General features: G+C 48.0%; 1 protein-coding gene across 5 annotated transcripts in view; it reads left to right on the top strand.

Annotated features, from left to right (window-relative positions):
- The window catches only part of DNAJC11 (DnaJ heat shock protein family (Hsp40) member C11), a 64,811-nt gene that overhangs the window by 40,189 nt on the left and 2,032 nt on the right, over positions 1 to 22,590 (top strand). For 4 of the 5 annotated variants that reach the window (XR_014053657.1, XR_014053658.1, XM_081490407.1 and 1 more), the window contains exons 5-14: positions 8,341 to 8,469; positions 9,386 to 9,508; positions 10,422 to 10,495; positions 13,870 to 14,059; positions 14,563 to 14,648; positions 14,978 to 15,094; positions 20,049 to 20,204; positions 21,280 to 21,349; positions 21,846 to 21,903; positions 22,009 to 22,151. Coding sequence is in view for 3 of the 5 variants with exons in the window: in XM_081490407.1 (XP_081346533.1) it covers positions 8,341 to 8,469; positions 9,386 to 9,508; positions 10,422 to 10,495; positions 13,870 to 14,059; positions 14,563 to 14,648; positions 14,978 to 15,094; positions 20,049 to 20,204; positions 21,280 to 21,349; positions 21,846 to 21,903; positions 22,009 to 22,151 (1,146 nt within the window). In the remaining 2 variants the exon portion in view is untranslated. The remainder of the gene's footprint in view (positions 1 to 8,340; positions 8,470 to 9,385; positions 9,509 to 10,421; positions 10,496 to 13,869; positions 14,060 to 14,562; positions 14,649 to 14,977; positions 15,095 to 20,048; positions 20,205 to 21,279; positions 21,350 to 21,845; positions 21,904 to 22,008; positions 22,152 to 22,590) is intronic. The other variant, XM_081490410.1, reaches the window with a different exon arrangement.

The raw sequence follows: 22,590 nt of genomic DNA, 5'->3' as shown, positions 1-22,590 counted from the left end.
ACATTTCTCAGGAGGCAGATAAGGTGGCCTGGTCATGGAAAATAAATGGGGGGAAAATGGAAAGAGTGGCAGAGTTTATTTTCTTGGGCTCCAAAATCACTGTGGACAGGGACTGCAGCCATTAAATTAAAAGATGCTTGCTCCTTGGAAGAAAAGCTATGACATAGACAGCGTATTGAAAACCAGAGACATCACTTTGCCTACAAAGGTCCATCTAGTCAAAGCTGTGGTTTTTCCAGTAGTTATGTATGGATGAGAGAGTTGGACCATAAAGAAGGCTGAGCGCCAATGCTTTTGAACTGTGGTGCTGGAGAAGACTCTTGAGAGTCCTTTGGACTGCAGGGAGGTCAAACCAGTCGGTCCTAAAACAAAGCAACCCTGAATATTCGTTGAAAGAACTGATGCTGATGCTGAAGCTCCAATACTTTGGCCACCTGATGTGAAGAGCCAACTCACTGGAAAAGACCCTGATGATGGGAAAGGTTGAGGGCAAGAGGAGAAGGGGATGACAGAGGATGAAATGGTTAGATGGCATCATCAATCCAATGGACATGAGTTTGAGCAAAATCTAAGAGATGGTGAAGGACAGAGAATCCTGGCATGCTGCAGTGCGTGGCATCGCAAAGAGTAGGACACAACTGAGCAACTGAACATCAACGAAACTAGTCAGTTAAGTGATGTACATCACAATGTGATTGCCTGTTAAAAATTCAGATTATCAGGCTGCTACCTGGGAATCTGTGTTTTTACAAGCTCCCACCCCAGGAATTCAGATGGGTGGCTGAATATGAGAAGAATACAGAAGAATGCAGTAGTCTACAGATGAAAGAATAAAAAGGTATATTTTTTACAGTGTTTTGTTAACGGTTAAAGAACAAAGGGTGGGGATTGACTTAAGGTTGGATATTTGGTCATTCAGGAGGATGGTGATCCAGTGGGGTTGTAATTTACACATTGGAATGAGTATTTACAAGTAGCAGTCAGCTACTTCCCCTTGTGTTTAGCTCATTAAATCTTTGAATCTTAGCAGTTTGTGATTTTTATTCAGTAGCTCAAAACTTGAGAAACTAAGTAAATCAGATTCTTTTGACAACCTGTGTTATACTGTTATGACTGTGACCTGATTGAAAATAGTATGGAACCGTGGGGTGTGCTCCCCATGGAGTCTGTTAGCTCTGGTTGAGCCCGGGGTGGGGGACATGGTGTGACTGTCCCACGCTCTAGATTGAAACTTTCAGCCTCAGAAAAGTCACAAAGTTCTCAGTTGAACATTTGCAGCTGCTGGGTGTCTCACGGCAGTTTTTCAATAGTGTTGTCGTTGCATGGAAAGGACTGTACAAGACTTGTCACTGTCATTGTCCTTTAATGCTCTAACAGCAGAGTTAGGTGCCCTTGGACAAAGGTCAGCACACAGTGGTGGCCTGCTGCCTCTTTCTGTCCAGCTCAGGAGCTAAGAAGAGTTACTTGTTTCAATGGTTTTTAGGAAGTCAAAAGAATAATATTTTGTCATACATAAAAATAATATGAAACTCAAGCTTCAGTGTCCATAAATACAGTTTTATTGTTATATAGCAAAGCTTGTTCATTTACACATTCCCTTTGGCTGTTTTGCACTGTAGCATCAGAGCAGAGCATCTGCCCACAAAACCTTAAGCATTGATATTGGGCTGTTTATGGAAAAGTGTGTGACTACCCTGCTGTAGGAAAATAAGGTGAAATGTGCTTGTAGCAGGGAGAAAAGAAAATACTTTAAAAGTTTTGTGTTTCATATTTAATAGCAAAGATTATTTGAAAGTATTTTCCTTTGTAAACTTTTTATTTGGTAAAATCTGATTTAGTATCAATTTAATAATAAAAGGATATAAACTTGCATATATTGAGTTAGTGGTTGGAAGAAGTCTAATCCAAATCTGCCTCTCATTCCTAAGTCATGTCTTCCCATTGTATGAAAGGCATATTATGTTGGCAGTGAAAATTAATTGTAAGTTGCAGCCAAACCCTGTTTGACTCGTAGGGATGTCTAGTTCTGGTGCTGTGACCAGTCAGTTTTCAGAAGGTCATTTTCCTGGAAACAGAAGAGCAGAAAGCAAGCATCAGGACCACTTTCTGAAGTGGGGAGGACATGTCCTTGCAGCCTCATAGTGACCTGATCAGTCCCTGTCTGGAGCGGCTCCTCAGACATGGCTGGCACCTGAGCCTCAGGTTCTCCTCACTTCTCCACTCCTCTGGGTCATTTTCTTTCTTTTTTTGGGGGGAAGGGGCGGTCATTTTCCATAAACTTGGATCAGCACCAAAGGCTCTCAAATCACAAAAGTGACCGGCTCATTGGAGTTTTCGACTATTTGGGCTTATTTAAAGAAACAACAAAATAGTTGAGAGAAAGTGATGCCTTGAGCACTGTTTTTAAACTTCTAGAGTCTGCTCTACCCTCTGGTGAGTCAGTTGATTGTCAGTATGGAGTTAACACAGATGTTTATCATTTCAGAGTTTTTCTTTGGGAAAGGAAAGAAAATGTCTTTAATGTTACTCTGGAAGTTTTAGCCAATACAACTAGACAAATAGTAAAAGAGATATAAATATTGGAAGGGTTTTCATTATTTGCATATGGTGTGATTGCCTGTCTTTATTTATTTATTTGGCTGCATCATGTGACATATGGGATCTTAGTTAACCAAGCAGGATTAAACCCATGCTCCCTGCACTGGGAGTACGGAGTCTTAATCAGTGGACCCCCAGGAAGTCTCTGATTGCCTTTCTTTAAAGAACCAACCGAGGGACTTCCCTAGTAGTCCAGTGCTTAAGACTCCAAGTTCCCAATGCAAGGCACCCAGGTGTGATTCCCTGGTCAGGGTACTAAGATCCCACATGCTACAACTAAGGGTTTGTGTGCCACAACTAAGACCTGGTGCAGCCAAGTAAATAACTATTTTAGAAAGAAAGAGGGGCTTCCCTGGTGGCTCAGATGGTAAAAAAAAAAAAAACTGCCTGCAATGTGGGAGACCCAGGTTCGATCCCTGGGTCAGGAAGATCCCCTGGAGAAGGGAATGGCTACCCACTCCAGTGTTCTTGCCCAGAGAATCCCATGGACAGAGGAACCTGAGAGGCTACAGTCTGTGGGGTCGCAAAGAGTCGGACACGACTGAGTGACTAACACTGTCCCCTTTCACTTAGAATGAAAGAACAAACTGAAAACTGTCATGAGTTGAATGAGTTGGCCAGTGACAAAACCCGCATATGTAAATCACTGGCTCGTGAATCAGTGGTTCATGAGCCTGCTTCCCTCCTGGCCCCAGCACAGAGCCAGAGGAGCCGGCGGGTCAGGCCAGGTGGCTCTGCCCTGCGCTCTGGTAGCTCACGTCCTTCATGGTCAGCCAGCGTCCTCACAGTGACCTGGAGGTGGGGCAACTGTGCCATTCATCATCCAAACTAGGACATTTTTGAGAGTGAAAGGGATGTTTACAAGAAGGTAGCAGAAGCAGACTCATTATTCTTGGCACACACTCACATACTTCAGTAAGTTCTCTCTTTGGTATTTTGTGTTCTGGTTATGTATTGCTGCATGACAAACCACTCCAGAACTCAGTGGCTTGTGAGAACAATTTGATCTCCTCTCACATGCCTGTGGGTTAATGGGACTCAGCCCGATGGTGCTCAGTTGGAGTGTACTTGTGTGCTCACAGCCAATGGCAGCTGTGTCCTGTTGAAGAAGAGGCACACGGGTGCCCCTCATAACTGCAGCTGGGGTGGCCGAGGGTGGCCTGCCATTTCTCACATGCAGCCTCTCCCTGCTCTAGCTTCCTCCCAGCCCAGCAGCCCAGCAGTTGTAGGATACTCGGGTTGTTACAGGGTAGCTAACTCCCCCTTAAAAGCACATCCCCAGACGAAGCTACAGGGTCCCTTGTGACCTGGCCTTGGAGTCTGCGCCATCCCGTCCACAGCATCCTCTTGGATGAAGGCGAGTGCCAGGTCCATGCAGATCAAGGAGAGACTTTGTGAAGCCTGGGGTTCCCGCAAGCAGGATTCTCAAGGCCACACTGTGTCACCGCTGTTTTTCTGAAGAATGTCTTCAAGTATCTTTTTTTTTTTTCCTTCATAACATTGCCGACCATATTCATACAAGGAGCAAATTTATTTGGTAGATTTTGAAATTTTTGGCATATTTGTTTCCTCTCTGTATACTGTAATATTCTCTTTTTCTTTTACTTATTTCACTTAGCATCTTTTTTTAAATTGAGGTATAATCGATTTACAGTATTATTTTAGTTTCAAGTGTGCAACATAATGACTCAAAGTCTTTATAGAGTGTGCTCCATTTATAGTCAAGAATAATACCCTCTAGGTCCATATATGTTACAAGTGACAAGCTTTTGTCCTTTTTTATGACTGAGTAGTATTCCATTGTATATATGTACCACATCTTCTCTATCTGTTCCTCTGTCAGTGGACACTTTAGGTTGCTTCCTTGTCTTTTGTAGATAATGCTGCTGTGATATAACTTAGGGGTACATCAGTTCAGTTCAGTCGCTCAGTCGTGTCTGACTCTTTGCGCCCCATGAATCACAGCATGCCAGGCCTCTCTGTCCATCACCAACTCCCGGAGTCTATCCAAACCCATGTCCATCGAGTCAGTGATGCCATCCAACCATCTCATCCTCTGTCGTCCCCTTCTCCTCCTGCCCCCAATCCTACCCAGCATTAGGGTCTTTTCCAATGAGTCAAGTCTTCGCATGAGGTGGCCAAAGTATTGGAGTTTCAGCTTCAACATCAGTCCTTCCAATGAACCCCCAGGATTGATCTCCTTTAGGATGGATTGATTGGATCTCCTTGCAGTCCAAGGGACTCGCAAGAGTCTTCTCCAACACCACAGTTCAAAACCATCAATTCTGTGGCGCTCATCTTTCTTCACCGTCCAACTCGCACATCCATACATGACCACTGGAAAAACCATAGCCTTGACTAGACGGACTTTTGTTGGCAAAGTAATGTCTCTGCTTTTAAATATGCTATCTAGGTTGTCCATAACCTTCCTTCCAAGGAGTAAGTGTCTTTTAATTTCATGGCTGCAATCACCATCAGCAGTGATTTTGGAGCCCAAAAAAATAAAGTCTGACACTGTTTCCACTGTTTCCCCATCTATTTCCCATGAAGTGATGGGACCAGATGCCATGATCTTAGTTTTCTAAACGTTGAGCTTTAAGCCAACTTTTTCACTCTCCTCTTTCACTTTCATCAAGAGGCTCTTTAGTTCTTCACTTTTTGCCATAAGGGTGGTATCATCTGCATATCTGAGGTTATTGATATTTCTCCCGGCAGTCTTGATTCCAGCTTGTGTTTCTTCCAGCCCAGCGTTACATACCTCTTTTCAAATTAGTGTTTTCATTTTCTTTGGCTCTATACCCAGGAATGGGATTGCTGGATCATATGGTAGCTCTGTTTCCGTTTTTTAAGGAACCTTTCCACAGTGGCTGCACTGGTTTACATTCCCGCCAACAGTGTGGGAGGGTTCCCTTTTCTCTGCATCCTCACCATAATTTGTTACTGTGGTATGTAAGCTATAGTATTCTTAATTGAGAAAATACTCTCAATTTTAAATTTCTTCCTTTCAGAACGTGTAAATATTTTGGCCCAAATATTTTCACAGATATTGTCTTTTTGCCTCCATTCAGAGTATTTTTTCTTTGACAAATTTTTGAAATAAATTATGATCTTTGAATGCTTCAAGTTGAGATGCCACACAACTGTAGGCAAACCTTATTAATTTCATCCCATTCCAGGAAAGAATATAAATTTAAGTAAAAATGACAGCTCCACCAGAAGATTCCTACCCAAAATTGAGATATTCCAAAATGCCATTATGGAATTTCAAAATGCAATAAACAGAGCTCTTATTTTATTTGTTTAGTTTTTCCTTCCTCAAGAGATCAACTTCACAGTATTTTTAGTTACACAGTTTTCAGTGATTGCAATTTCTTAAATATTTAAAAGTTGCATGATTTAAGGGTTTTTAAAAGCAGTTCTACAAAGGTTCACACTTTCCTAATACACAGATTTAACACATGCTGCAGTTCTTGTATTCAGAATAGACTTCACAAGAAATGATCCTGTTACTCTGGATATACAAAAATGTGTGTGTATTTTGACAACTTTAGCTTTATTTTCCGTAGGCAGAATATCACAGCTCATTTTAACAGAATTATGCATTGTGTACACTAATTCTAAGACTATTTCTGCTCCGTGGGTTTCTTGATTTAATTAAAACAATTTTACCAGGAGGCTGTACCGTCACCAAAATTGGTATTTGAGTATCACCACAAAAACACACCATTTTACATTTAGTGTGGAACTTTTTGACTGAGTTTACAGTAACATTTACAGTAATGTCAGGTGTTTCATCTTCAGTGAATCAAAGTCACTTTTCATTTGAAACTTCTGGTTGACACTGATGTAAAACTGGTGCATTAGCAGTTGTGAGCTTCTGCTGATACCAGCTTACAAACAGCTATTGCTGTATCTTTCACATCTGCCTTACAAACCTTAGCATGGAAAAAAGAGTGAAATTAACATAGAGGAACTACCTTTTGATCTAAATGAAAAGTCATTTTTCCATAGCTATATGTAAATACCCCTGCTGCTGGCAGCCTCACTTTTGGCTGTACTCTTTAAAGAACAACTCACTATTGAAGATGCTGGTGCTTCTAAGGCAGATCTGAGGCTTTTAATTTTCATATGGTTGGAATTAGCACTGTGGATGGTCAGTGTTGAGAAACAGTTTATAGGGACTTCCCTGGTGACACAGTGGATAAGAATCTGCCAGCCATTGTAGGGGACACAGGTTTGATTCCTGTTGGTGATGAAAATGGGCTTCCCTTATGGCTCAGCTGGTAAAGAATCCACCTGCAATGCTGGAGACCTGGGTTCGATCCCTGGGTTGGGAAGATCCCCTGGAGAAGGGAAGGCTACCCACACCAGTATTCTGGCCTGGAGAATTCCATGGACTGTATAGTGATAGTGATGAAAATACTGTTGATGATGATATCACTTTTTTAAAAAATGATCATCTAGGGTGACTGCTGAGCCAACCAAAACATCAGGGTTAAACTGTGTTATCCCAGATAAATCCCACCTGTGACATTTCCCGTGACCACCCACGCCTGGCAGCCTCCAGCCCCTCCTCTGCAACCTCCCTCCCACCACACTCCTCACAGGCAGATGGATACTCACTCTCTCCTCTCGCGTTTCCCTCACACACTTTCGTTCACAAGTCCCCTTCCCCGGGAGAAAAACACATTTTCCTAAGCTTCTTTTTGGGTGATAGAAGTGTTCTGTATAATGATTTTGGAGGTGGTTTCACAAGTGTACGCACCTGTCAGAACTCATGAAATTGCACACTTCAAACAGGAGCAGTTTATATTATATGTAAATTAAACCTCATTAAAGTTTTTTTCATGCACTGCAGAGAATTTAATGAAAATGTGTGCGGAGTCATGTCTTTATACGTTGGACTAAGGTAGCTGCCCATTTGAGGGACTTCTCTGGTGACCCAGTAGTTAAGAATCCACCCTGCAGTGCCAGGAACACGGGTTTGAGCTCTGGTCAGGGAACTAAGACCCCACATGCTGTAGGGCAAGTAAGCCCACACACCACAGCTAGAGAGCCTGCACAATGCTGCAACATAGATGCTTTGTGCCGTAGCTAAGACCTGACAGAGCCAAATAAAGTACATTTTTTTAAAAAAGTATCCGCTCATTTGAAAAATCTTATGACAGTAAAAGAAAATAATAAATATTGATTTCCTGCGTAAAGAGCATTTTTATCAGTCAGCAAAATTTTAGCTTGTTTCCTGAAAGAATAGGGAGTTCTGTTTCTCAGAACTTGAGGCAGAATAATTTTTAAATGTGCCTTTGTATATAATTTGGTTTGCACTTCTCTGTCTTTGAAGGTATTTTTTTATGTTTTAAAGAAATTTAAGGTACTTTGTGACATATGAGTGTTTAGAATTGAATATTTAGAGTGTTTCTCCCATATAGCTAGTTTCTGGTTGTTTTCTGCATTTGTGGGTTAAATCCATAGATAAGCAATAGAGAGCCATGAGCAGGGCAGTTTCATTTCATTTCCCACCACTTGTCCTCGGTAAGTCACTTGCCCACTTCACGCCTGGTTTTCTGACTCTAGAAGACGTTGTTGCTCGGCCGCTGTTTGGTGTGAGCTGTGACATTCGTGCTCTGTGGGTGAGTGGAGTCGTGAGTGCCCAGTGAATCCCGCAGCTGCTGGAGTGTGTAGTATTGTCTTTCTTCCCACAAATCCCAGGCCTGGTGCTGACGGCTTGTTTTTCTGCCACAGGGGACCATCAGCGTTGGCATTGATGCCACTGACCTTTTCGATCGCTACGAGGAGGAATACGAGGATGTGTCTGGAAGTGGCTTGCCACAGATTGAAATTAACAAGATGCACATATCACAGTCCATTGAGGTAAAGCCCACAGACATGTCCCCCAGTGCAGGGGGCTTGGGAGGGTGGGAGGGCTTGGGTTAACGAGCTCCAGCACAGCACACAGCTGGAATGAAAGTCTGCTCAGGGTTTTCTCATCTTTATTCATAAAAGGATGCAGTTAGCCACTTGAAAAAAGAATAGCTCCAGTTACAACCTTGTTTATCCTGCTTTCCTGACCCACATGTTAGCAGCATGAGTACAGGGTGGGGGGTAGGGGCTCTCCAGCAGGTGGTAGAGAGCCACCACCACGCTCATGGTCCAGGAGAAGTGGGAGCCAAGGTCATGATGATTTTAGGAGCAAAACCAGATCTCTGGGAAATTCCAGGAATGGGTCTTAAGTTTGAAGGCACATGCTCCTGTGTGCTGAGCCCTGGGGTCACTGAAGTGTCATCTCTCTGGCCAACATTGGGACATGGCAGTGTTGGGCCATCTGCTGATGGTTACGGCAGGTCTCTGCCCCTTGAGCTCATCCACTTCTGCTCAAGTGCATCAGCCTGGAACGTGAAGTCCCAACTCAAGGAAACTCTCCCCCTCCTGGGGCTTCCAGTCAGTCAGTGCGGCCGCAGGCAGGACTGGGGAGTCCTGGACGTCTCCATGGCTGATGTCACCGTGAACCCTGATGCTAAGGGGACACTGGAAACCAGCATCTAGCCCTACACTGCTCCTGGTTTTTTGGAATTTGTGCAATCAAGCTTTTGCAAAACCTGACCATGGTGGCCAGGTGCCATTCAATGGCACAATGGGAGCGAGGTACGGCAGGCCCACATCCCGCCCACTCGAGCCGCAGGCACACCTGTGCTTCTGGCCTCACACTCAGGGCGCGTTGGGCAGACTGCTGTCCTCGGCACTTCCAGTTACTTTGATTACTGTATTACTGGCTGATATCATTTTCTAGGCACCCCTGACAGCTTCAGACACAGCCATCCTCTCCGGAAGCCTCTCAACCCAGAATGGGAATGGAGGGGGTTCCATTAACTTCGCGCTCAGACGAGTCACTTCTGCAAAGGGCTGGGGAGAGGTAAGCACGCCAGTGGGGAGTCAGGTTGTCAGCCACAGAGCCCACCCTCAGAATGACCATAATGGCCACATCAGGTGTAACAGGGTGCAGCTGTCGAACTAGTATCAACTGACAGTCCCCACTAGAAACCTGTGTCTCACATCTGAGGGGCACGCTGAGCCTGCCAGGCAGCTCACAGTCGGGTCAGAGCAACAAGATTCCCCTAGAGATTCCAGCTTCCAGAAATCTAGAAACTCAGCCTCTCTGTTCCTTAAACAAGCCTGCAGGCTCTTCCTTTCTCCTGCACGATTCGGAAGGTGGGTCACCTCCGTCTCAGTGCGCTGGTTCGCTGCTCGGCAGTCATTAAACAGCCAGTTCTGCCAAGCAAATTGAGCCGCATCAAATTAACATTGAGGAGTTGCCTTGAAAGTCACCCAGACTAGTAAGGAGGCAGCCAGGATCGGCTGGACTTCACAGCTGTGAGAGCAGAGCCGCTGGTGGGTTTCACGTCAGACCCCGGAGAGCCATCTCCAGTCACGTGTGAGACCTGCAGACGGTGAGGCAGAGCAGATGGACCCGCACGGGAGCCAGCACTGCGCGGGCAGGGCTGCACCCGCCAGCAGAAGGCAGTGTGCAGACGGCCCCAGCTAGAGTGACGGGGACCGGGGGCCCGCAGCGCTGTCTGGGGAGGGGCCCCTTGAAGAGACTCACCTCATTGAAACCTGCCTCCTTTGGGTCTGTGTACACAGTCATCTCCCTTTGGCAAAGGTTAGGATGAGATACTAAGACTCTTCCCACCCATACTTTCAGAGGCCTGGCAAGGGCTGGTGGCTTTGAATTAAATGAAGACATTAGAACCAGAAGTGCTTACTGAGACCTTGGTTACTGCTATGAGGTAAAACACTGTTGTTTTTACTTTTTTTTTTTTGAACAGTTAGAATTTGGAGCTGGGGATCTTCAGGGGCCTTTATTTGGCCTGAAGCTGTTCCGTAATCTCACACCAAGATGGTAAGTATATTGAGATAAATGCCCTTGGTGGTCTTTGTGGATTTAGACCAGAGCCTATGTATTCTTCTTGTCAGGTCATCTGGAGTTACCTTGTCTGAACTGCATGGTCACTGCAGGCAGACCCTGCCACACTGGCACGGGGTCCAGGCGGTGTGCTTGGTGCAGAGAGCACTGGATTGTGCAGTGCGGTGGGAGGGGTCTGCTCTTGTCCCAGCCCAAGCCCAGGCCCTCCATGGTCCTCGGATTCCTCTTCTGTGAGGATAAGGCCCCTGCCTGGTCACATGGGCTCTGAGGACCATGATGTGAGGCACTGGAGGGAATGCACGTTCACAGGGCAGTGGGTCCTGGTCTGTCTTTATACACTAGTGGGTCATTTCTTTGTCACAGGGAACAGTTTCGGGTTTGGAAAGGGGCTTTACCAAGCAGTGAGGCAGTGAGTGAGGTGGTCTGTCTACTTGTCTCTCTGGTAGCTTTGTGTTATGCCAGAACATTAAACTGCCCCCACCCCAGCTTCATCTTTGGTTTTGCAGTGATGTTACACCCCTAGCACTGTCCCTTGTAGGACACACAGGTGTCCTTATTCCCCATAGGGGTACCTGTGTGAGCTCAGGTAGAAGAACTGGGTGGAGGATAAACAGCTTGTTCATCTGGGGACTGAAACGCAGCTGAAGGAGCCCTGGAAAGGAGCACATGTCTGAAAAGAAAAGCAGGGCTTCCCTGGTGGCCCAGAATTTGAGAATCTGACCACCAGTGCAGGGGACATGGGTTCAATCCCTGGTCCAGGAAGATCCTACATGCCACGGAGCAGCTGAGCTCACAAGCCACAACTACTGAAGCCCATGCTGTAGAGTCTGTGCTCCATGACAAGAGAAGCCACCGCAGTGAGAAGCCTGCATACCACAACTAGAGAGTGTGCTAAGTTGCTTCAGTCATGTCCGACTCTTTGCAACCCTATGGACTGTAGCCCACCAAGCCCCTCTGTCCATGGGATTCCCCAAGCAAGAATACTGGAGTGGGTTCCCATGCCCTCCTCCAGGGGATCTTCCTGACCCAGGGATCGTAGCATCTTTTTTAAAAAAAGAAAGAATAGTATTTCATCTCTAGTCAGATGTGCATCTGCGTGCCTGCCCTCAGTTCCTGGTAAAGGCAAGTGTGCAGAGCCATGTGACGCACAGATGAGTGGTGTTATGAGAAAGGGCGTGGCTTCTTGACAGATGGAGATGGAAGCTTGTGGAGGTGAGCAGAGTCCCAGGCAGAGATGAGCGAGGCTTCCAGGCAGAGGGCATGGGGTGAACTGGATGCCCCGGCTCAGGGACCCCCCACCCCCACCATGGTTTCTCTGGCCTCTGCTCTGGGACTCGGACCCACTGGGTCTAGGATGAACACAGGGATTTAGGCTTTTAACTAGAACTTCCAGTGGGTAGTATGTATCCATATCAGCATTGTCCTAACCTTGTCTGCTTAGGGTTGTCACCTCCCATGCTGCTGACTGAAAGCATGATTCCTGCACCCACCAGACCTCGCTTGGGTCCTTTGAGAGGGGAGCCTGGAATCGGTGGTTTTCTTAAGCACCCTGGGTCATTCGGAAAATCAGACTCATAGGAGACACACCCTGAGGAAGATCTGTGGGCTCTATCATTCTGGTTGAGCCTCAGTGTCTGTTGGTTGAGTGGTTGCCTGAGTCTGGGTCTAGACCCAGCTTTTGTGGGTCTAGAATTGAATTTCATCATGGTGCCTGGTTTATCAGACTTGAGATCATGAAGATTTATAGAAAGAATACTAGCTAATTAATACTCTATCTGCTCTTATGGGTGCCCGAGTCCCAGGGTCAAATTACTTCCGAGTCCAAACTGGTGACTGTTGGTGGGTGTGGAATTGGCCCAGAGCCCCGGCAGGCAGCCTGTGGGATGTTCTCAGTCTCCCCGGGCAGTGCCTGCCTTACTGCTCTCTCCCCAGAGTTCATCTCTCTTTAGGACATGCTCCATAAGAACACGAAATCATATTACTTTGATTAAGCAGAGATCTCATTCTTTATGTTTTGATTTTTTTAAATGTTGCTGCTTGTCATTTCAGGGTGAGTTTTATCTGTCCTCTATCTGCTTGCCCCCCCAACTCTGGATCCCACTGTGGCCAGAGCGGAATAATGGGTCTTTTGTTTGGTGTGGCTGGAGTGTCAGATAAATGAGAGCAGGCTTGGGTTGGGGGCCCTGTGGCGAGCAAGGGGTTGGTTCCTCATTCGTCTGGTCTTGGGAAGTTTTGTGTACACAGGAGCAAATGTAATCAGTTACCACATGTATTATTATTTTAGTGGCAAAAGTGAGACACACACACCCAGAACTTAGGAAAGTGAAAGTCTTAGTCACTCAGTTGTGTCCAACTCTTTGCAACCCCATAGACTATAACGTCATGGATTGGAGAAGGAAATGGCAACCCACTCCAGTGTTCTTGCCTGGAGAATCCCAGTGACGGGGGAGCCTGGTGGGCTGCCGTCTATGGGGTCGCACAGAGTCGGACACAACTGAAGCGACTTAGCAGCAGCAGCAGCAGCAGCAGACTATAACCTGCCAGGCTCTTCCGTCCATTTCCTTCTCCAGGGGATCTTTCTGACCCAGGGATCGAACCCAGGTCTCCTGCGGGCAGACTCAACTGTCTGAGCCAGCGGGGAAGAGCTTAGGAAGGAGAAAAACTAAACAGGCATCCGTCTAGTGAGGGCTGCTCACTGGAGGGCAGCTGTTTGCTCATCTTCTAGCAGGTCTAGTAAAGTTCTGTGAATCCCTTTGTTACTGAAATGAAATACCCCTATTTAACCAGAAGGTGGGGCTGACTCCCTTGGAAATGGAATTTCACAGGCCTTGCAGAGGGACAGTTTTCCTAGCTTTTCAAGCAGCTTCAGTCAGTACTGTGTGGCTGTGGGTGCACGTCAGCCTCACACGGCAGCTTTGAAAACTACACTGATGCCTGCCCACCTCCCCCCAGGAAAATGACTCCATTGGTCTGGGGCAGGCTCTGGGTGAGGGGCACTTAGACATAGCCTCACGTTAGCGCCGCTTGGCTAGCTTTTCCATGCCGCCTATAAGTCAGCACACCTGGAGTGGGAGCCTGCAAGTGGTTCTAACTTGCAGCAGGGTTTGACCTGCTGGTTTAGGAACACAAACACATGGGTGCCTCTGCAGTTGTGGCTGCAGTTGGAATGGGATGGAGTAGGGGGATAAGTGGACAGAGTCCCCAGATCACCCTCCTGCCCCCTTGGGGGGAGCCATCTGGGAAGCCGTGGGAGTGATGGTGGGCAGGGTGGGGACTGGCGGAGAGGACGTGGCCAAGCCTGGCAGCAAGCCTGGTGTCATCCAGGGCCCTTTCTCTGTGTATCCCCCCAGCTTTGTGACGACACACTGTGCCCTGCAGTTTTCGTCCCGTGGCATCCGGCCAGGCCTCACCACCGTCCTGGCCCGGAACCTGGACAAGAATACGGTGGGCTACCTGCAGTGGCGCTGGGGCGTCCAGTCAGCCATGAACACCAGCATCGTCCGGGACACCAAGACCAGCCACTTCACCGTGGCCCTGCAAGTGAGGACAGCTCAGGGGGCCCTCCTCCAGTCCCTTGCCCCCCACCCCCAAGTCCATTGCCTGCGGAGTCGAAGGCAGGTTCTATCCATCCGCCCTCAGGAGCTGAAACAGGGTTGTGCTCAGGCTCTAGGGGAGCTGTGTTCCACCCGTTATAAAGTGAGAGGTCTTTTCCACCAAAGGCCACAGGATCGGGGTCAGGGAGCCCTGGTGGGTCAGTGACCCTGAAGCAGAGCCAGGCCCTTGGGTGCCATCATGGTGTCTGGGCAGGAGCTCGAGGCAGCTGCTGCCCTGTGAGAATGCATGCTCGGGTGCAGTTTTTATTTTTCCTAAGAAGTCAGAAGACTGGGTTTTTAAGTGAAGTCTCCCAGTTTGTAAATATCAGCTCCAGGTGGATTTTCACACACCCTGTGGGACAAGCCCCCGCCCCGGACGGTGCTCAGCCGCCAGGTGGGGCGACCCCCTCAGCTCGGTCTCAGCTGCCTTTTCTCCTTCCACCTCCCCAGCTTGGAATCCCTCACTCCTTCGCACTCATCAGCTATCAGCACAAATTCCAGGATGACGACCAGACCCGAGTGAAAGGGTCCCTGAAGTGAGTCCTGGCCGGGCCAACGCGGGAGTCTACCCTGTCTGTGCCGTCGGGCGCCTGCTCGGGTTAATCCGCGTCTCCCTTGTGAGGCCGCGCAGACTTGCTACCCTGCCATCCCACCCTGAGGAGCTCGGCGTCTGATGTCGGACTCCTCTCCGGTCATTGACTGAGGGTGTCCGTCCTGAATGTCCTCCCCGCGGGTGGTGGGAGGGCGAGGGAGTTGGGGATGGGAGCCCTGACCTCCGTCCTGGGTGATGGCTGCCAGTGGTGATAAGGTTGGTGGGGGAACAGGAGCAGGGGGCCTGGCTGGCTCACTGGTCCGCTCCCTGCAGGGCCGGCTTCTTCGGGACGGTGGTGGAGTACGGAGCAGAGAGGAAGATCTCCAGGCACAGCGTCCTCGGGGCGGCTGTCAGCATTGGAGTCCCGCAGGGTGTCTCCCTCAAAATCAAGTAGGTTGGACTCGGGTCCTTCTGGCCAAGGGTTGTCTCGCACCTGGTAACTCCCCTGAGCTTCATCTGCATTAAGAAAGAAAGAGCCTTTGCTTAGAATTCTGTTAGAGACGCTCTCGCTTCTATCTGGGGTGTGTCAGCAAAAGTTGAGTCCAAAAGCCCGACATTCGGTCAGTAAGGCCAAGTCTCTGCTTCAGAGAACTTCCTGTGCCCGCCTGTCCCTACTTGCTTCCCCTTCCCTGAAAGGCTCCGGGGCGGCCTTGCACATCCGCTCACTTACACGCCACACAGCTCACGGTGTTGCGCGTACCTCGTGGTCCACAGGGCAGGCAGCGTTGGGCTCTCTGCAACAGATCCTCCCACCTCGGTGGCCTGGCTGGTTGCCTCTAAACGGAGGCCTCGCTGTCAGACCCTTGGCTGCCGAGACTCACCCCACAGTGGTCTGCTCTGACCTCCTGGCTTCACCACTGTTGGGCTCCGTGATGCTCACACAGCGCTCAGGGTTCCAGCTCCAGCCCATGCATCCCTCATCCTTCCCCACACCTCTCCTCGGGGACCTCACAGCGTCACAAATGTCGCACCTCCACTCCCATGCTCCCCCACCCTCAGTCATGTGCGCCCTTCACAACCTGCTGGGCCTGGAGTCCACCCCCTCTCGGCACCTCAAGCTCCGTTTTTCTGCTGGTTCTGGCCAGAAACCCAGGAGCGAGTCTCCCAGTCACCCTTTCCCAGTCTCCCAGCTTAGCATCTTCTCTCCTCAGAAAGCACATCCTCAGTCTGACTGTTGCTCACAATGTCTGCGGCCACCATTTCCAGTCTGAATTACTGCTTGTGTCCTCCTGACTAGTCTCCTCCCTCAGGACGCTGCTCTCCATAGTCTTTTAAAATCTAAGCCACTGTCTCACAGACTTCTGCTTAAGGCCCTCAGGGACTCCCTTAATTCAGGGCAAATCGGCCCCCTCAGAGCCCACAGGATCTAGCCCCTGGCTCTCCTCTCTGCCCCCCACCTGACCCCATTCACTCCACTCTGGCCTCCAAGCCCACTCCTGCTTCTAGGCGTGACGCCTGCTGCTCCCCAGCCCCCAGGGAGCCACACGGCTGATTCCTTCAGTTCCCTCAGGTCTCTGCTCACATGTCACCTGATTGCCAAAACCATCTCTCTTCACCCCATTAAAACTGGTGGCCCTTACCTTGCTCTGAGCCGTCTACTTCCCCTTTGCCCGTTTCTTATTCTTCACTGTACCTTTTCCATCTGACAAGCCGTCCATCCCCCGCCACCCCTCATTCAGAGTGCCATAACTCAGTCCATTTTGTCTATTCTCTGTGCTCCTGCCACCAAGGACACAGCCTAGCACTGAAGAGGGACTTGGTGAGCACATGAGCGAGAGGAAGCAGACCACAGCTCGGCTATGGAGCTGAGGTCAAGGCAGGTCCCCATGGCCACAGCTGGCGTCAGGCACTTCTCTAAGCTGAGACTTGAAGATGCCCGAGATTTAATAAAGAACATGGAGCTGGCATATTTCTACATTCCAGTCAATTCTCCTCCCCCACCTCCCACATCGGGACCTCCAGTGAGGCACCGTCCTCTGTTGTAAATGCTCCTCCCCGGCAGAAGTCACATTACACAGTCTGAACTAAATTCCTGTCCCAAGGATGCCAGCCTGCCTCTTTGTCCATAGGCTGCATTGTCCAAGTTGTATTGGTAAATAAACCAAAGTTTTCCTGGAAGGCACTTCAGTTCAGCAATAGCAGCTGCTCTTTGCTAACTGATATTCTATTTATTTGACAAGTCGCACTAATTTTTGAATGTTAAACCAACCTTACATTCCTGAGGCAAATTCCACTGGATCATGACGTGATACTTTCTATATATTGCTTGATTTTCTGGTATCTTACTAAGAATTTTTGAATCTTTGTTTTTAAGGGATGCCAGTTATAATTGTCTTTTTATTATGTATTTATCAGGTTTTGGACCAAGTTATGCCAGCCTGGTAAAATGAGTTAGGAATTATGCCTTCCTCTGTTTTCTGAAAGAATTTGTATAAGAATGGTTTTGATTTTTTTTTCCTTAGTTTCATAGAGTTTAGCAGTGAAATCAACCAAGCCTGAGTTTTCATTATAGGAAGGTTTTTGATAATGAATTCAATTTCTTTCATAAATACAGGGCTTCTCCAATTTTCTGGTTCATCCCTTTTTTCCTCCCTTCCAGTTTTATTGAGATATAATTGACCAAACAGTGCTTTATAAGTTTAAGGTGTATGGCATAATAATTTGACTTACATACATCATGAAACGATTATCACAGCACATTTAGTGAACATCCACCATCTCATGTAGATACAAAATTAAAGAAATAGAAAAAAAAAAATTTTGTTTTCCCTTGTGACGAGACCTCTCAGGATTTACCCGCTGTGTTTCATCTTGTTTTTTACATGTAAGCACCATCACAGGTAGGGTGTAGAGGACATCTCCATCGTTCCTCACAGGCCCTCAGGCCCCTGTGCGGTCTCCCAGGCGTCAGCAGCCCTGGTGTGCCTTCGCTCCCTATGTTTTGCCTTTTTTCAGGATGACATATAATTGGAATCATCCAAGGTGAAGCCTTTGCTTCTTTCAGGAGCATCGTGCATTTGAGATAATCCACACTGTTGCAGGTGTCAGCAGTGTAGTCCTCCTTGTTGCTATTGGGTGCTGCATGGCGTAGATGTGCCATGGTTTATCTGTTGTGTAAATACTTCAGTTGTTTCCAACTTCAGGAAGTTACGAATTAAGCCAGTACAGACATTCATATTCAAGTTTTGCGTGAACACGAGTTCTCATTTCTCATGGGTAAATACCCTGGTGATCTGAGTCGTTTGGGAGGCTGTATTTAACTTCATAAGAGAGTCCCAAGCCATTTTCCAAAGCAGCGGTCTCATCTTCCTTTCCCACCAGCAGCTCTGAGAGTTCTGGTTGTTCCACATCCTTCCCAACCCTTGGGAGGGTCTTTTTTTTTTTTATTTCACCTGTTTTAGCAGGTGTTATAGGTATGTCCCATTGTGGTCCTCTTGATTCTCATTTACATCCTGTCTGAGATGTTGACTGGCTTTTCAGATGCTTATTTGACATCCTTTTTATTCCTTTTATTTATTTATTTATTTATTTTTTAGTTCTACCAGTTTATTGCTACCAACCTATCTCCCTCCACCCTCATGCACGCATGCTCAGTCATGTAACCCCATGGACTGCAGCCTACCAGGCTCCTCTGTCCATGGACTTTTCCAGGCAAGAATACTGGAGTGGGTTGCCATTTCCTTCTCCCCTTTTCATTCTTTTTTTAAGTGAAGTCTCTATCCATATCTTTTGTCTGTTTCATTATTGGGTTGTTGGAGTTCTCATTTTAGTGTTGAGAATTCTTCATCCTTTCTCAAGTTGCTTTCGTTACTGAAGGGTCTTGTCACTGGGTATAGAATTCAGGGTTAATGGAGTATTCTCTCAGTGGCTCTCACAGTGTTCTCTCTTCTGGCTCCCTTGTTTCTGACAAGTCATTGGTATTTTGAACCATTATACTCTGATGTCTCTTTTGTTTATTTTCCCCCTGATTACTCAACTTTTTTTTACTTTTGTTTCTCATCACTTGAGTGTAGCTACACATGATTTTGTTCTATGTCTGCTGCTTGGGGTTTGCTAAAATTTCTTGCTTCTGTAAATTTATGTATTTATTTATGTAGAATTATTAAATTGCAACTTTTAGGCCATTAATTCATTAAATGTTAAATATTTAATATACTTCTTCCCAGCTGCAATGTTGCCCCAGACTCTGAGCTCTGATTCTTCAGTCCAGTAGGAGTGCATATTTCTTTGCAGTTTTAATCATCCTCTCCTCTCTGGGACCCTAATTACTTCTGTGCTAAACCTCTGGTTTCTGAGGCTCTGCTCATTTGTCTTCAATCCTTTTTCTCTTTGTTCCTCACATTGGATCATTTCTACTAAATTCTCTTACTCTTCTCTCACCTCCAATCTGATGTTAAACCATCAATGAATATGTTATGTCTTTGAGCAGAGTTTAAATAGTTGCTTTAAAATCCTTATCTGCTGGCTCCAGCATATGAGATCGCTCTTTATTATCTTTTTCTCGTTGTATCTAGGTATGTAGCATAGTTGGTATTGTATTCTGGATACTGTGAACAATACATTGCAGAAATTCTATTTTCTGGTTTTCTTTTTAAGTGTTAATTTTTGTTTCCTTTTAGAAGGTTTCCTTTTAGAACTCAGGTGAAGTCTGGCTGCAAACTTGGACTTTCCCATGTGGCAACAGTCAAAACACAGCACCAGGCATCCACTGGGGATCTCTGGCACACTGAGAACTTGGGGCTCCCCACCTCTGACTTCCCTTTGGGGGGGCCCCCTCTTCCCAGACGCAATGGTTGCCCCAGCCTCTGAACTTTAATTCTTCAATAGGACTACAGATTTCTTTGCAGTTTTAGTCATCCATTGTGGTGTAGACTGAGAATTGCCTTCAGGCTAAAGGCTGTTTTTTAAGAAAGTCCAGAAGCTTATCAATGCCATTTGGTGCTTCTGCCCTTGGTTGTTGTCTGGTCCCTGAGGGTGTGGGTCACATTGGTCCAGAGTTCTCAGTTGACATCTGTGGGGTGACTGGGCCTGTCAGAACCACTCAGCCATCACTGAGAGCTGACAGGACACTTGGAGGAGTGGCCACACCTGCCTCCTCAGGCCGTGTTTGCTCTGCTTGGGTTTGAGTCTGCTGCTTGCGGTCAGCAGGTATCGAGACCTTTCTTCTCTCAGACCTAGGGTCCCACTCAGGGGAGGAGACCGTGAAGCGCGCAGACTGGGTTCCGCCTTCCGAGGTCCTGTGTGTCAAGAGGTTCTTTCTTGGGGCTGGGAAACCCTCGCCCCCCCCCCACCCTTTCCCTGGGAACCTGACTCATGTGGTCACTTGGCTTTGTTCTGTTCTCAGGTTAAATAGGGCCAGTCAGACCTACTTCTTCCCCATTCACCTGACAGACCAGCTGCTGCCCAGTGCCGTGTTCTATGCCACCGTGGGGCCGCTCGTGCTGTACTTCGCCCTGCACCGCCTGGTCATCAAACCCTACCTCAGGGCTCAGAAGGAGAAGTGAGTTCTCAGTACTGGTGGGTATGGGGCCAAACCGCCCTGTGCTCAGCTTCCCCATCTATGACGTGGAGAGGGTAGCACCCACCCCACAGGGCTGTGAGGGAAACCACCTGAATTAATAGATATAAAGTGCTTACTGCAGTGTCTGGTCACATCAAGTCCTCAGTGATTATTAACTAGTTGTTATCAGTAGTAGTAGTACTACTGTTGGCAACACTTGGGTTAACTTCTGTCTACCCACATCTCCTACTTTCAGAAAGAATTAGTTTATCAAACTGTTGGGACTATAAGACATGACCACAGAAATGAGCAGTCTTCCTTTTTCTCATTCCAACCATTTCTTTGCCAGGCACTGAATTCAAAGAGATTGGGCTCTGAGTTCCTACAAACAAGGCCCATGTTAACTAGTCTTGGAAGTCATCTAGATGTAATTTATTTTATAGTTTCTTAGAGATGATCCATTAGCACAGCATTAAACCCAAGAGGAGGTTTAACTTCATTACTTTACAATGATCTCATTTAATAGATCACTGAATTTAGAGAGTTGGGGAGAGAGGAGCCCAAGGAAGGCTCTTGGGGCCCCTCCAGCTTCTGATTCATTTAAGTTCGGGGTCCTAATTCCACAGCAGACTGAAGGCTTGGAGCAGAGGATGTGCTAGGCCAAGGCTGCCGGGACACGTGTGTGCTGCCCAGGTCCCTGTGCTTTGCTGGGAGGGAAATACACGTATTTTATCGCATGTATGTTGTCCCTGCCAAGGGTGTCCTGTGGTAATGCCTGGTTGGGGGCATCTCCTGAGATTCTCACCCTCTCCCCCTTTCCTGAGATTACTGCTGCGAGGAGTCCTCCTACTGAGGTCGGGGAGAGCCATCTGGGGACCACAGGACAGCTGCGCAGGCCTGGGACAAACAGATTTGCCTGAACTTGTCTTGGAAGTAGTGTTTAAAGTTCTAGAACTGGGAACAGAGTAAGATTTACAGGCTGTTTGCAGGATGCAGGTCCAGCCCAAGGCACTGTGGCCTCCCGTGCTGGTAACCCCACGTTCCTCACACGTGGCTTGTGTTTTCCTCGCTTCAGGGAACTGGAGAAGCAAAGGGAAAGCACAGCCACTGACATCCTGCAGAAGAAACAAGAGGCAGAAGCTGCTGTAAGTGCTGTGTCACCGGCTCCCTTCCAGGCCTCTGCCCTGTGAGGATCTGAGCATGGACCTGCCCATTGTGCAGAGCACAGGCCGCACACGTGTTCCCATCCTTTCTCGTCCACGTTTCTTAGACCAGCGCTGTGGGGGGCATGCTTCACACCCTGCAGAGTGGTCTCAGGGGCCTTGGGTCTTGGCTTTTCTTCCCCTACAACCTCCCTGGTCATCTAGTCTTTACGTTATTGCCTGTGGGATGCAGCGCTGGGAGCGTCTGTCTGTGCCCGGAAGAGTCGACCCTGTTACCCTGCAAAGACATAACCAGATTTTGTTAAAAAGTGGTGGGTGTTGTCCTCTTTCTTCCCTGTGAGTGAATTTTTTTTCCAGGACTACGATAGCAGTGATGTCCAGAGAAATGGACAAGCAGGACCGACAGGCACCAGGCACGTGGCCCTGGCTCTGATAGAGCCTAGGGAGGCCCTGATCGTAGCGTCTTTGTCCTTTGCAGGTTCGGTTGATGCAGGAATCTGTCCGAAGAATAATCGAGGCCGAAGAGTCCAGAATGGGTGAGCAGGCCTGGTCTCTCTGAGGACAGGGTGGGTGCTGGGGTCCCGCAGGAGCACATGGCTCCTGCAGCCAGGCTGCCCTGCCCTGACCAGGCCTATCCTCAGGGCTCATCATTGTCAACGCCTGGTACGGGAAATTTGTCAACGACAAGAGCAAAAAGAGCGAGAAGGTGAAGGTGATCGACGTGACCGTGCCCCTACAGTGTCTGGTGAAGGACTCCAAGCTCATCCTCACCGAGGCCTCCAAGGTGGGCGCTTGGGGCAGATAGGAGGGGCATCTGGGGAAGAGGGACCCTCCAAGGGGCCGTGTCACTGCAGTGGAAGCCGTCGTGCTGCCACGTTCCCTGTGCAGAGTATGGCCCAGGACCCTGGTTACAGCCACATTGGAGTGGTTGACTTCAGCCAGCCAGCTAGCCACTTATCTGTCCATCCATTCATTCATCCATCTGTTCATTCATTCATTGCCAACTTTTTTGAGCCCCTACTGTGTGCCAGTTACAGCAGCAAACAAACTATACCTCCTGCCTTTGGGAGCTCACATTCTGTGCCTTGCCTGGTTCCAGAAGGAGGGGTCTGCCTGTAGTACACCGGAGGCTCAGGGGGGAGCCAGGGTGTGTGCCAGAGGTGAATTAAAGCACAGAGGAGCTCAGGCAGAGAGCCCTGGTCCCTGAATGGGTTCCTGGCCTC

The sequence above is a fragment of the Giraffa tippelskirchi genome, chromosome 5 (assembly GCF_054371585.1).
Source record: "Giraffa tippelskirchi isolate mGirTip1 chromosome 5, T2T-mGirTip1v1.2.pri, whole genome shotgun sequence".
In the NCBI taxonomy this organism is placed as follows: domain Eukaryota; kingdom Metazoa; phylum Chordata; class Mammalia; order Artiodactyla; family Giraffidae; genus Giraffa; species Giraffa tippelskirchi.
This window is presented reverse-complemented; position numbering and strand designations above follow the sequence as displayed.